The sequence below is a fragment of the Mesocricetus auratus genome, unplaced genomic scaffold (genome assembly GCF_017639785.1).
Source record: "Mesocricetus auratus isolate SY011 unplaced genomic scaffold, BCM_Maur_2.0 Super-Scaffold_100031, whole genome shotgun sequence".
In the NCBI taxonomy this organism is placed as follows: Eukaryota; Metazoa; Chordata; class Mammalia; order Rodentia; family Cricetidae; genus Mesocricetus; species Mesocricetus auratus.
This window is the reverse complement of record NW_024429212.1, coordinates 855,778-871,711: the sequence shown is the minus strand read 5'-3', so window position 1 is coordinate 871,711 and position 15,934 is coordinate 855,778. Positions and strand designations below refer to the sequence as shown.

The 15,934-nt window shown below is 39.9% G+C and overlaps 1 protein-coding gene across 1 annotated transcript; it reads left to right on the top strand.

Moving 5' to 3' along the window:
* The first annotated feature begins 207 nt into the window (after window positions 1-207).
* Window positions 208-1,223, top strand: LOC121135118 (alpha-defensin 25-like). Its single transcript, XM_040733447.1, has 2 exons — window positions 208-439; window positions 987-1,223. Exons 1-2 carry the CDS (start codon window positions 268-270, stop codon window positions 1,070-1,072), a joined length of 258 nt encoding a protein of 85 aa, XP_040589381.1. The 5' UTR covers window positions 208-267; the 3' UTR covers window positions 1,073-1,223.
* Window positions 1,224-15,934: the final 14,711 nt, after the last annotated feature.

Sequence of the window (15,934 nt, the reverse complement as noted above, 5' to 3'; positions counted from 1 at the left end):
GATAACGAGGCCCTTTCATCATCATCAGCTGGAAGTCAGGGCTCTCAGTGAGCACACAGCCAACATCACACAGAGGCATCTGTGAGAACTGAGGAACATCAAAGGGATCTAGAGGGCAACATTCTCTCCATTTCCCATCAGTGCATGCTCTCTCTCCCTACAGAGCTTGGGTCTGCACCTCCTCATGACAGTCCTATAAATGCAGGCTGTCCCCTCAATCCCCACATACTAGGCTCCTATTCATCTTCCTCCAGGTGACTCTCAGCCATGAAGACACTTGTTCTCTTCTCTGTCCTTGCCCTGCTGGCCATTCAGACCCTTGCTGATCCTCTGCCCAAAGCAATGGAAGAGTCTAATGATGATGAGCAACCAGGAATACAGGACCAGGATTTGCTGGCATTCAATGGAGCCCCAGGAGGCTCTGATCTCCCACCATCAGGTGAGTGGTGCCGCCCAGTATGGTAGAAGGTTGGAGTCTCCTGAGACAGGGATGATGACATGCCCTGGAATCCTATTGAAAGCTTGATCCTTCAGGACTTTCAGTGTCTTTTTCTTAGAAGTAACTGTGAGGGTCAAAAAAGTATAAATGATTGCCTTTATTTTAAGTTTTCTGTGGACTAGTTTCAAAATATAGAACATATTGATTAGCTCTTTGTCTATCCAGTTGATTCTCTTGTTATAGATAGAAAAACCTGCTTTGCTTGAAACAATATATTCAGGAACCAAATGCCAACACATTGGCAGTGTTGGGTCAGAAAGACACAAAGAGTAGAAGGAACCAAGTTGCCTGTCAGGACAGTCCTGTGATCAACACTTCTTAAAAGTAGTATTTCCCAGTGTTTGCCATTGAATGTGCTTGGTGTGATGTCACCGATACAAGTCTGACACTTATGTACCATGTGTCATTTATTCATTTTCATATTAGTGTATTGTATTGCATGCTGCTGGCTGCCTTATTTAAATCCTGGTATTTTCTGTTTCCTCAGCAAAAAAAGATTTTTGCGTGGAGTACTGTAGAAATTTTCCATTTTCCAAAAGACAATGGTGCTTGGGGTCCTGCATTAAGTCCTGAAAATTTTACCGGCGTGTTACCAGGATCTGTATAAAATCGTCCTGCCTCTGAGTACAGAGACAAGCACACCATGTTCTCTGAGACCTCATCATCGTTATTAAACTTGTACTTACCCTCAGTTGTTTTACCTTCTCCAATAAATTTCCCAGCAGAAAAAAAATCTGTTTTCATATTTCTTTGGTGATTCGTATGTGCCTTAGTATTTTTCAAAGCTATGCTTCAGACTCTTCAATGAATCCCTATACACGATGTTTTAGTTACACTTTATTAGTCATTTCAATGTTGAAAAGGATCAAAATACCAAGTAACTGTTGTGGAAGTCTTTTGTCAATAAAGCAGGGTTGAGCCAATAGGAATCTAGATAGGTGGGACTAGGAGTCCAGGAGGACCCTTGGTAGGAGATACACAGGAGATTCATCATTTAACTGCCATGGGGTAGGAAGCCCGGAACCATTCTCTGGTAAGAGAAATACTTAGATTAACAATTATGGGGTAATTACTTAAGTCAGAGGTAGCCAGTAAGAAACAAGCAAGGCCAACAGCTTCATAATTAATATAGCCTCCTGTTTGTTTACTTGGGACTGATGCGGCTCTAGAACCAGGCTGGCGGGAAGGCTCCTCTCAAGGAAAAGTTTTCCCTTTACAGAATGGTGTCAGAAGTAGGATTGAATTTCCACGTAGAAAAACAAAAGATTTAAAGGAATTTTAGAAACAGAAGCACAGAGAGAAGCGCAGATTTTTGGTAGCAGCATTTTCTCAGGTAGGCTCTGTTTTGCTAGCCAGAAGCCGAGATTCATGTGGCTAGCTTACCGGAGTCTTCCTGACTCGGCATAAAAAGGAAAAAAAAACCAGCAAGGTTGTTTTAAGAGACTCTGCTAACGATTGAAAGGTGTGTACGTACAGCTGGAAGTGGCATCTTTTGCTGGATGCCAGCATGGACTGAGGCAGTAAGCTGGAATCACGCTTATGCCTGCCATCTTAGAAAATACGGCAGTTTAAACAGCCGCGGTTTTACAGATAAGACACGTTGCCAGAAAAATGTAAGGATTTACAGTATAGTCAGACTTGGATGAACAAAACCTCTAAAGGTTTACAGTGTGTTTAAAAATATACGTAAGATTGAGAGAGAAAATAGAGAAGCCGGCTGTAGTGGCTCACGCCGGTAGGAATTGCTGCAGAGGCAGAGGCAGGCGGATTTCCAAAGAGAAACCCTGTCTCAGAGAAAAAGAAATACAAGTAAAAGAAATAGAGTAATAATAGATAAACAAATAAGCCACGTAAAGATGGAAAACACACAGAAAGTCTGGATACTGTAAGCTATTGTGTTTTTCAGTTTTTTCATTGCTAAGGAAGGAACAACTGATAAAGTACACTTGCTTATAAATGCGGCTAAATTAATTCAACTTATATCTTTTGAAAATGCCTTGACTTCAAAATTTAAGAATATGTTACTTGGGAAAGGAGATTTTACTTATGTTTCTACAGAAAATGAAAAGCTAAGGATTCCTTCCAGGCTTCTGTGGTTTGATGAACCAAGACCCCCGGAAGCAGTGGGCCAGGTGTTCCAACAACTGAGACAGCTAAGATGATGGAGGTTCACAGACCCTGAAAATAAGGACTTATACAGGTTGCTGAATTTTGTCATGATCCCCATGGTATAAACAGTGCCCCATTCCAGCATGAAGCAGTTTGGAATGAGCGATGTCCTAATTCCCATCTTGCTAATAAATCTTTGTTTTCATTTAAATGGGGTTGTTTATAATTGGCTAATGATCAAAGCCAATCTCTTTTTAATGGTAAAAAGGGGAATTATGGTATGGGTATTGTTTTTCATTTATTGATACAAATTCAAGGTCAATTTTGTGATGTGTATATTTCTCCTCTTGATTAAATATTGTGCTTATACTGATCTTTTAAAACATAATGCATAATTGAATACAGACTATAGATAGTTACTTATAATAGAATTTATAGTTAGGTAAGTTAGGTTTTCTAGATATACAGAAATATATTTGAGATAGTCTTCAAACCTTTCAAAGACCTTCAGAAAATGGCATTTAAAATGGTTTAGGGTTTTTCTTGACAACGAGAATTGTCTGCTCCTGGCAGCACCAATTACGTCTGAGAGGAAGATGGGCATCAAAGAAACTTGTTATGGAGTTTGCTTTCAACATGGCAAGATTAGCCATTTGGGCAAAAAACTGCTCTTGCCTGTACTGCTTAACTGTTGTTGTATAATCTGGACATGCAGGACCCACAGGAAAGTGACTGCTGAACTCAAATAGTCCTTCAGGGTTCCTGCTTCATAGAAGAGTATACCAGACTTTCTGCAGGACACAGAAAAATGACGAACAGACTGCCAATGTAGATGGACAGTTTGAAATTTCCTGCTTTGCTGAGAAGTATTCCAGATACATTGTGGCCTATGGGCTGAAGATGGATGCCCCAACGTTACAGAGGAAATTTGGGTGACTGTCCAGGTAGTAAGATGTCTCTGTCCATCCTAGTGTTTATATATTATCCTTCTGTGGTCTTTGATGGAGTTGAAGACAGATAGTTACAGTTATAGTGTTCCTTAGTTATGATAAAAGATAAGCTACATATAGGACTTTGGAATCTCAAGAATGAGATAGATGATATTTTCTTTAAATCTTGTTAAAATCTTGTAACTATATTCTTACTTGATAACTGTTCTCTCATATACAATTTGACTATGTTAAAGTTAAGACCTTTCTTTTTGTTTAAACAGAAAAGAGGAGATGTTGGGGAAGTCTTTTGTCAATAAAGCACTGTTGAGCCAATAGGAATCTAGATAGGTGGGACTAGGAGTCCAGGAGGACCCTGGGTAGGAGATACACAGGAGATTCAACATGTAACCGCCATGGGGTAGGAAGCCCGGAACTATTCTCCGGTAAGAGAAATACTTAGATTAACAATTAGTGGTAATTACTTAAGTCAGAGCTAGCCAGTAAGAAACAAGCAAGGCCAACAGCTTCATAATTAATATAGGCTCCTGTGTGTTTATTTGGGACTGATGCGGCTCTAGAAACAGACTGGCGGGAAGGCTCCTCTCAAGGAAAAGTTTTCCCGTTACAAGTAACATCTCAGAGATTCTGATCAAGCTACTTCTATTGTCTGTCCTTTTGATAGGACTAACCTTCAAAACATGTCTCACATTACCACGATCTGTTCTTCAGTTGAAGGACATTTATGTTGTTTCCATTTTCTAGCTAGTGTGAATAACTCAGCAATGATCATGACTGAGGAACAGTGTCTGTGTAGTAGGATGCAGGTCCTTTGGGCATTTGCCATAGGATGGACTGCTGTGTCCCATGAAGATTTCCTTATGGTCTTTTGAGAACACTCCACACTGATATCCATAGTTCCTGCACCAGTTTGCTATCCAACCAACAGTGTTCTGTTGACAGTGATACTGGCTGTAATTTTGCCAACAAAACAAGGCCGTGAATATTGTACAGGCTCATTGGACTGTATATTATCCCATCCTGCCAATACCCAAAATAACTCTCTATTCTCTCTGTGAGGTTCAGCCCTTGACTACTGTACAAGATGATCCTGCAAAATACTCGAACCTGTCAGTGGCTTCGGCACCCAGCATCAGTAAAGCTACTTATTCTGCAGCCACTGAACACAGAGACCAGGAACAACATGATAATCTTGTAAGGAGGCCAAAGAGAAGCAACAGTGCTTCTCATTTACCTCCAATACATGGCTTGCATTGTGTTTGCATCCTTATAGAATTTGCTATGAGGCTCAGACTGAACTCTGGATATCAAGAACAAGTACCTTTAAACACACTTTTGTAAATGATCAAATAGTTTAGGTTTTACTTACAAAATACTAGCTCCAAATTTTCTCCCATGTTAGCTTTGAGTTTTAAACCATCAGAAGTTTCAGAAGATCACACTGAATTACACTGTCCCTAGGACAGTGTCCCTGTGACAAGAAGTGCCTTGGGACTGAGATGCGAGCTACCTTCCCTGGATCCCCATCATACCACACTTTATAAGAGGTATTAAAAAAACAACAAAATACTAGCTCCAATACTAACAGTTTTAAAGCTGATCCCAGGGTGTAGACACAAAGTATAAAAAAGAACAGGGTGCTGATGATGCAGCCACATTTCCTCTTACATCTTGTCCCTGCCTCCATGGAGATTCAATTGCTTCTCAAAGACATTTCCTACTTGTCAAGAAAAACTACCACTTTAGGCTTCAGGTTAATACAGTCATAATATCCTACCTTTTCTGAGAACCACTGTCTCCTTAGCAAGTGTTGAAGTTTTATCGAGCAGACAGAAAGACTGTGGTGTCTTCCACTTAAGCCCATGGATTTTTCTTGTTCCATAGAGGGAAGCGCTAGTAGAAAAAGTTAGTATAGATACAGAATTGATAGGAAGAAAGCCACAGCATTCCATTTCATGATGTTTACAATATCTGTGGCACCTACACTTGCACAGGAAAAGATGTATTTTCAACACAGAAATCCTGTTACACACAGTGAGTGTACAAGTACCTAATGGTTCAAGTGTCTGCTGCAATACACACTAAAGTAAGATACCTTCCACTTTTCATGGGCCAATGCATCCTGGAACTGATTCAAGAGAAAAGAGGCATCAGAAGACAGGTCTCCTTCCAGCCTGGAGGCTCCAGTGTTTCCAAAGGGTGCTAAGGCTCAGATTCTAGAACGTTGCACATGTCTCAAAGGAGTTATTTATGATACTTGTTAAAAGACAGAAGTAGTGAACTCTTAGACTGCAGACTCCAGTAGCACACATAATGTGGGTTCACAGCAGACATTCTGGAGGGCATTCAATATGGAAGAAGGCATGCTGGGAGAATACAGCACTGGGTCGCTCTATGAGTTAGAAAGGATGCTAGAAGCATGTCCTATGGTAGCTGTTCTAACAATCTGTGTTGGGCTGTGACAGACATCAACTGTACCAAATGAATTAGTAGAGAAATTGTAACTCTAGCCAGCACAATTTTTGTAGTCTCAAAAATCACAGAATACTGATTAGTGCATTGCAAATATACTATGCAATTACCAAAGTCCCACAAGACATTTCATCTTAAATAATTAACTCATGCCCTGGCAAAATAAATTTAATGGTTTATCCAAACATGTGGTCATCTTTTTGATATGGACTTATCTAAGAAGTAGGTCATCCGTGTTCAGGTAGAGTTAGTGTGATGCCACTAAGTGTCAATCAGAACAAAAATGGCACAATCGGTTTGAGCATCCTCCCCACTATCCTTCTCCATGGCTTCTGCACCAGCTCACAGAGCTGAAAGCCTCTCTTAAGTTTGATCCCAGAAATTCCTTCCAAACTCTCTCCCTATTGAAAATTCTTCACCCGGGATGATATAGTCTCATGTATTCTTTCTAGCCACATTTGAAGTTAGGGTTGGAATATTCCTTTAAAATGGAAGAGTTCATTGTTTTTAAACTAGCCTAGGATAATGGTAAAAATTTGATATGCACAATGGTAGCATTGATACCTGTATATACACGATGTGAAATTAATTATTACATTGTGGAATTAGAATGTATGTCACCTCTGACATTTATCACTTCTTTGTGGTAAAATACACACTTAAATTCTACTGTCTTAGGTATTTTAAATACCTAATCAGTTATTGTTTCCAATCATGTTATTGTGTAATAGTAGACTAGAACTCATGGCATCTGCCTAATTGTCATTCTGTATTCACTGACCAACAATACCTCAGCATTGTCAGACCTTGCCAGTCTCCAGTAGCAAGGATTTTATTCTAACTTTTCATTGTCTTGATTTTTGCCTAGTACATATGAGAACTTGTTGTCCTCCCTTGTGTATCTGGAATTTACACATTACTTATCCTCTTGGATCATCTCAAGTATCGAAAAATTCCACGGTTTTACCGTTGACGAGTTTTCCATGTGCACATATGCAAGCAGAACATGTGTATACCACATACTCTTTATCAATTCATTCACTCTTGTACAAGAAAGCCAATGGCATCTAACGACAACAATATACAGTATTATACCCTTATGTACACTCCAAATTATATTCATTTATATTTCAAAATTTGTTTTCCTGAACTCATTCTACATCCAGAAAGAGAATGTAAGGCTTTGAGAAAATACATTGTTCTTAAGCAGGAACTTTCCTTTGCCACACAAGATCCACAGATCATTTCCAAAATTTACACGTTAGAGGAAAATGTTCCCAATTCTAATGTGATCCAGAGTTTCACCAGGAAATTCCTAGTACTTGACACCCTCGGTCACAGTTACTGCCTCATTCTCTTCAACCCTATAGCCAATGACCACATGTCCACATATTTTACATTGCCTTCAGTCACCCTCTTCAGATATCCACGTAAAACTCCCATTTTAGAACATATCCCTCTGTCTTCAGGTCTCACGATGTGGTAGGCTCTGGTTGTTTGATAATTAGCTGCAAGAAAGTAAGGCCCTAGAATCAGCTGAAACTCCAATGTGCATACTATACTCAGAACAGCTGTCACCAGCTCTATCGTGGAAAGACTCTGCAGTGGGATTGATGTTTATTCACATGTGTCCCAATTAGAGTCTTGGATTCCAGTTTCAGGAACCATATCAGGCTGAAGAAGAATTTCTACTCAAATTCTTGAGAAATGTAATGATGAATCCTGTCATGAGAAACTGGTTGCTTAAAGGAATAAAAGTGTTGTCCTGGCCTTTCTCTCTTCTTTTCTTTCTATACCTCTGGTATGATTGCAGTGTAAATCATGGACAAATCAGTGGAAATTTAGTAGATTTACTTCCTAGTTTAAAGCAAACAAACATATTTTCTGGTTCCCTTCATGTTATAGATATCACTAAGTCCACACATCACACGTTAAATTCTCCACAGGAGAAGAGGCCTGAAGCACACTTGGGTTATATACTTACCCATATTAGAATTGCAAAAATTTAGAGAAAACATGATTAAAAATCTGTTCTTTGAAGCATAATGAAGAGGTTAGAACTTGTGCCACTTATTTTTTATTTGTTTTGTTTAATGCTTGGGATTAAGTGAAAAGCTAAAGTCCCACATAAGCACACACTGAAAATGCAAAACTTTGATGTATAGAATATTCTATACAAGTCACAGCACTTCTCACTCTGGGCATGCACATACTCTGCTTTTCTACTAATGAGAAAGGAACCATTACAGTAAGAAAAGTATTCCTTACAGCATACCAAGTATTCTAACTCAACTGTACCATATGCACAATGTTTCAACCTGTTTGGCAGAAACGGGTTGAATAAGTGGTTTGGCATTTGGATAGTTCATTGCAAAAGAAGTCTGTAGTGTAATAAATAAGTGGTAATGGTTATAAGACAACACTCAGTGTGATTGTGGACTGAGACAAGATGTGCAGGCTGCAGCTATCCATCCTGGCTCTGGATGGTGGAATCATCAAACAGTTGCCACTGCTTGAAGCTGAGTGGATTTTTATGATGGGTACTTGCAAACACTATAACTTAAATCATTATTGGATGAGAAAGCTGACTATAAGTATTTCTGGTCTAGCATTATGATAGGCCTCATTTCGTCTCCTGTGGGTTCCTCAAGAAGACTAGGTTTTCCTCAATGTTTGACAAATTTGTTCTAGTGTTAACATGTTCCTTAGTCCCTCTTGACTTGTATGAGACAACATGTGTACCCCTATTAATTCATCAGATGTTACCAATTTCCCACAGTTATGGAGGCTGTGAAGTCTAAGATGAAGGTGTCAATAGATTTGCTCTGTGGTGATAACCCATGTCCTGAATGATAAAAAAATATTTTAAAGCAATGCCCCTCCTGATAAGAGCAAAATATCAGTTCCCCTAGCATCTATTATAAAAGAACTATCCCATTCATGGGGTTTGGTTCCTTTTAACCCCATCTTCTGAAAGAAGATTCCACTCATTAGTTTATAATCTTGAGAATAATATTTCCACACATGAATTTCAATAAGATGTAAGAATTCAGACTAGAAGAACATGTAATAAGAAAAAAATATGAAGCAAACCTGCAATATGGTGACATGAGTGAGATTTTGTTGCAGGTAAGAAAATTAATAACAATATGTTCTTGAAGACCTGGAGAAGGCTGGATTCTGATGCACATGACAAAGGATTTCTGGACCTCTTAAAGCATTGTTTACCCTCCTAGGAGCTGTGTGGTTGAAGCACATGCATCTCCATTGATTCTAGTCCTGATGAGTCTAACACAACTCTTATGGGTGACCAGAATTGGTTTAGGTATAATAACATTGAACAAATTAGTTTCTTACCATCTACTGCCTCTCTTTCTCTGTTATCAGCCCAGCCTGTGGGACCAGAAAACACTATGTCTCAAATGACACCCTCTTGAGTTTTTTGCCCATGTTTCTCTACATAACTGCTGATCCTCTTCTAGTGGCCAGAAAAGGTTTCATCATATCCCTGCAGAAAATTTCATAGTGGACACATATCAATTACATGGGACCACCATCAGAAACTCCTCCGACACACATCAGAAGTAACACACAGTGTCAATTTTGTACAGCATCCATTCTCCACTGAATGTCTTAAATAACACTAATGGTTGTCTACCAGGTCCTGAGGAGGCACACTGTGAACTAGATTTCAAATCCTTTTCTAAACATTCATTGCAAATTTATTCTAATCACCTTCACCAAGTATAATGCATGATTTGTGAGACACACATTTCTTTTGTGCTCCTCCATAGTTACTGACATCAGTGATTAAGTCTCAGTCACAGGTCTATGCTGTGCAAGCCCCACACTATAAGCAGTGATCTAAATTCCAAAAGATGTCAAAATTCTCATTATTAAGGTTAGGAATTCTCTGTATAGGCCAAAATCATATATTTGTCCAAGAAGGCCTAGATTTGTATCAGTTCTACAGACACAAGGTGAAACAGCATTAGAAAGGCTAGCACATGCTAAAATCTACAGTCCCAGAGTTGCCAGGTAATAAAGAGGACCAAAGGGGAGACACATGGATTTTTTGGGAAGGGGAATTTGAAGAGACCTCCTGGGTAACTGGGAGTGGCTGTGGATGGTAACAGGATGGATCAGGGTAGGTCAGAAAGAGACAGTAATGAATAAGATGTCTTGATGAGAAGAGGGTCATTTTGCCGCATAGTACAAATCTAGTGAAAGGGAAAGGACCACAAATCTACAATGTTGACCCCAGCTAAGTCTCCTAGCAATAGTGGATATTTTACTCTGAACTGACCCTCTCCTGTACTCAGATTGATGACTACCCTAAGTCAACAAACAGCCTTTGTCCAGTAACTGATGGAGCAGATGCAGACATCCACAGACAAGCTCTTGTCCTAGCTATAGAAATCGTGTTGCTGAGAATGAGGAAAAAGTGTATGTGTTTAGAGGGCAAAGTTACCATATGTGAACACCACAGAAACAAGTAAACTGGGCTCCCAGGACCTACAGAACCTGGGCCAGTAGTTACAGAAATAACATAGGAACTATCTAGGGCTTTTACATATGTGGATCTGAAATATAGCTTGATCTATTTGTGGGACTCCTCGCATTGGGAGCAGGTTATGTGTCCCTTGCTTTGTCTGGTTGGGGATGCCATCTCCTCATACTGTTTGAATTATCAAGCCTAATAAGAGGGGTGCTTAGTCCTACCTAAATGTGATATGCTATACTTAGTGGACACCCATTGGAGGCCTGATCTTTTGAAAAGAACAGGGAAGGATTTGATTGGGGGAATCAGAAAATACTAGGGGAAGGAATGGGAGGAGAGAAGGGAGGGGAACGTGCAGTAAGGATGTAAATGAATGAATACATATTGCTTTTGCCTGCAGGTCACAATGGGGGTCGTGCCCAAGTGAACCTCAAATGATCTGACAAGGGACAACAGAAGTGGACAACCAGTAAACATGGTTGATCAAGCTGGGTGATTCTATTTTTCTCAGGCCAGTTGTATAGTGGTTTATGGCAGGATAACTAGGTAGGACAGAGTAATCAAAGGATTTCTACCATTCAGGGATCATTACAACTCAAGTCCCCATAGATTACCTAGGCCTCCTAACTGACAACCATTTTCAGGGGGTCTTGATCAGTACCATGAAGGATTCCTACTATCAATCTGAGGATCAAGAGCTACTCTTTCTTCAGGTCAGCTATTTCTGTGTGTTAAACAAGCCAATTCTTGACCCCTATGCTCATACATCCTCCTCTCTGTCCCGGGGTTCCTTGAATTCAGCTCCGTGTTTACCTGTAGGTGTCTACCTTTGCTTCTGCCAGTCATTGGATGAAGGTTCTGTGTCCCAGACGTTCTGATAGTGGGATTGTAGGACATTCCTCCCCATTGCATGTCTGAAATCGATATATGAGGGGGGCATAGCATGTTTCTCTTTTTAAGACTGGGTTTCCTCACTCAGGATGATTTCCTATAGTGTCATCCATCTGCCTTCAAATTTCAATATTCCATTATTTTTCCACTAAACTGTACTCCACTGTGTAAATGTACCAAATATTCTCTATCTACTCTTCAGTTGAGGGGCATCTATGTTGCTTCCAGGTTCTGGTTATTACAAATAATGCTTCTATGAACAGAGAGGAAAAGACATCCTAGTGGGATGAATATGCATCTTTCTAAATATATGCCTATGAGGGGAATTGCTGGGTAATGTGATAGCCTGATTCCCATTTTCCTGAGGAATCTCCATACTGATTTCCAAACTGGGTGTACCAATCACCATTTCGACCCACAGTGAAGAGTGTTCCCATTTCTCCACATCCTCTCCAGAATAAACTGTTGTTGGAATTTTTGATTTAGTCATACTGACAGGAGTAAGATGGTATCTCAGAGTTGTTAGATTTGCATTTAGCTGGATAGCTAGGGATGTTGAGCACTTTGTCAAGTGTGTCTCAGCTGACAAGGTGATTTTATAGCCATATTTGCAGGCAACATGTGACTAAGGTCCATTGTGGAGTATGCCCCAAAATTCGTTGATGATTATATGAAATACATGAGTGATCATTTTTTTATTGAGTAGAAAGCAGGTTGTCTTCCATTTGCCATAAATTATTGGGAAGTAGATCTCTAGTGCTCACTCCTAAATTAGTTACAGTGAATAATGTGGGCACAACCCATTGTTTGACAATTTTGACAAGCAGTTTCTCTAGTTAAAACAAATTGCTTTCCTAGACTTTTGCTATTTTGATGATGAAGGATTAAATGTGCTCTGGTGTCACACACAAAACATGGCTAATTCATTTTCAATTTGCTCAAATATTTTATCCTGATCATTATTAGTTGCAATGCATTAAACTGTTTTTATTATTTGAAGAGCTTTAAAGACATAAAAAGTGTGGGCAGTCCTGCCTCTTGATGCAGCCATGTTACTAGGATTCTCAGGGTCTTCAAAAATCTTGTCAGGTGCCAATTTGTCCTTGCCAGCATGGCCCAAGAGGGATTATGCTCACTGGAAGCTGGGATGATGGGACTAGAGACAAATGATGTGGACACCAAGAATACCAGGCTGATCCTGCCCTAAGTGTTTATTATTCTCAGGCCTGTTATATAGTGATTCAGAGCAGGAAAACTAGGCAGGGCACATTAATGAAAAGAGAGAGGTCATTGTCTAGAAACCAAGCCACTGAAGGTGATCAATTAACAGGTGTTGGCAAATTAAATGGTCACAGAGGGAGGGGTTGAGTGATCTAACTGTGGAATGTTTCCTTCTTTCCATCCGCTATATCCGATGATCCCAAATTCTATTCATTAGGAAGGTGTGGAGGAGAATGACTAAAATTCTTTTAAAAGAACGGCAATATTTACAAGTGGTTCTAAATAACAATGATTGTTCCCAACAACATTTTATTAATAAAAAGTTTTAAAAGTATGTAGAGGCAAAGGTAAAAAATAGTCAGCAAAGCAGGAACTCTCATCCAGATGACTTCATCACCTACTACCAGCCCACATCTTGTGAAGCTTTTATGATATACACAGGTCAGGCTTTTAAAAACACAGAATATATATGTTCAGATTGTATCGAATCCTTAGATATCTAGGTGTAGGTACTAAAGATACCTTTATCAATACTTCTCAACTTGTTCTTGGAGAATGTCAGTGATATCACTTACATAGCAAGACATGCCAGGTACAGAGGAGGGACCACTTGTGCCAGAGGAGTAGTCTCAGTGGCCACACCAGCTCATGGCTCCTATACAGGAGCATAGATCTCTGAGTCCAATATTGTGGACTGCAGAGAGACCTGGAAGTGTACAACTTCCAATCTTAAAAGCCATCTGCCAAATTGGTCAGACATATTTAACATGGACACCTGAGAATGCTCCAAAATTCTTCTTTCTCCTGGAAAAAAGAGATTCCCAAGCCTTCCAAACTCTGAGTTGGAAAGAAGGAGTCATGGTAGCTTCTGTGAACTCACATTTGCCCTGATGTTTAAAAGATCTCTGAATTCATAGACTTCTGCCTCCCTTGAGCAGTCTCTTTGCTCTTCTTGGAATGCTTGCTTGGAATTAATGTGGTAACATTAAAAGTTCAGCAGAGTAAGTGCTGATGTCTGCAGGTCTGAGAAGCCCCTGAGAACTCTATGGGAAAACAATTCCTGTGCCACCTCCCAGCCACAGCTTTGCAATCTGTCCACTTCTCTCTGGGAGCTGGTCCTCTTTTAATGGAATAGAGTGGATTCTCAGTTTAGCTCTGTATTGATGGGGGGGGGGTGTCAGAGAACCACAAATTGATAGTCAGCCCTACTCTATAGAGAGTCCACTTTCATGTCTGTACTCTCTGGGGGAAGATGACTAGGGCTTTTTGCACAGCAGTGCCATCATCTGGCCATGAAGTGCCATTGTAATGGGGAAATTAGGTCAGTGCTTTAAGCTACTGAGGAGAGGGGTGGTGCTGGAGCTTGTTCTCAAAAGAGACTTGGAGTGTGGCTGGAATTCTTGTCCTTCATCAGTCTTCACTGTGGAGTTAAATACGCGGCAAGTGGAGGAGATTCTATTTAGGAATGGAGTCATGTGAAGAGAATTCTGTTTACCTGTGTGATAACTTCCAAAAACAAGACAAGAATCTTGTGATGTCAGTTTCTTCATAACAGGGAACTGTCCTTGGAATGTGTTTGGTGCCACTTTCAGGTGTGGTGGGACAGACTGTGTTTACTTAAGTTTCGTCCTTAATTGTTTTCTGCTGTTATTGAATTAAATGTGCAAACTCTTCTTTCCTTGGCTCTATGGGAAAACATTTTGACACCTGCGTCTTGTCCTTTGATTGTGAACAGCTTAAAATCATGAGAACTTTATTCATGTGGCCTTTCTCATCCATGAGAGTATGAATTGTCTGGGACTCTGAATAAAGTTGGCTGTGTCATGAGACTTGAGTCTGCCTCTTTCATTGGTTCTGTTCTCCCAGGATCTTCTGATGCTTAGTCTGGATGTCCCCATTGCCTGACTCCCATCCCAGCATTGACCAGAATCCCGGCCTTCTTTACCCCTGACAATGACATCTAATTTCAGGAGAGAAGCAGTTACTGAAGAGAGCACATCACCCCTTATCCTCAACAAATGCTGGAACGTTAGTTCCAAATGAACTAGTTCATTCTATAGGAAGGAATCACTTCCAATCTCTCTCGCAAAATAACAATTGGCTGCCTGTGGTATCTATTGACATACCAGGACTCATTTTGGCTTTCAGACTCCTTCAGTATCACAAGTACATATTAAAATAAAACTTGGAAAAGGGCTACTCAAGATGGAGGCAGGTACAGGATTGAATGGTTTACTCCATGGTTACCAAATTTTCCCAGGGTGAAGCAGATGTTTATTTTCTCTCTCTTACTGCTTTATACAGCTTAATGCTCATTTGTGGGTGTCAAGGACAACCTGTCTAAACATGTAAATCAAATTTCCAAGTTTCAACTAATTTTCTTCCTGCAAGTGGGCATGTGTTAGGTTACTAAACTGTAATTATGTGATCCCATGAAAAGAATCATCTCTGTAAAAATATTAAACTTACATGCTCAGTATGAACCTGTTCGTCAAGCAGAATCAATGATGTTATCATGTGATCTACAACCAGTGGGGAATGTTAAAATCCATGTAGATGCCAGCCCTGATAGTAAAACAATGGCCCATAAGACATAACCAGGGCTGGGCGATAGTGGCGAATGCCTTTAATGCCAGCATTTGGGAGGGAGGCAGAAGAAGGCTGATGTCTGTGAGTTTGAGACTAGTGAGGTCTGCAAGAACTAGTACCAGGGCAGTCTCCAAAGCCCCTGTGAAAACCTGTCTCCAAAAATGCAAAAAAAAAAGACATATAACCAGGAACCTGAAATGAAATGACCTGAGAAATTCTCTCAGACTGAGGAAACACACTCCATAAGAGTACATCATGACCTTTGCCTTTAAAGGCCACCTTCCACTTTTAGATGGGTTTCAAGTCCAAATCCAATTATGGGAACCAAGGACATTTACTGCTTCAATAAAAATTCAGTTAATAGCCATTGACACTTAGTCTGTGGTCTCTTAGTGCTTTCTGAGTATTTAAACAGGGAGCTAGAATGTTTTCTAAACAGACTTTGAAATAGGGTTTCTGATGCTTGAACCCAAAAGTCTTTACAAAGACACAAACAAAACATCAATGAAATACTAGGAAGTAAATATCAATGGAAAAGTAACAATTTTCTACAGGGGCCTTGAAAGGAAATTCAATTGAAGATATCGAATTAACAATTCCCTTGTAAATAAAGCAAATTAGGAATTTGCTGCAACATAGACCTGAGTTTCATGATGTCACTGACACACATCTTTATTCTTCTTCTGGGCCCCTTTTATGAGG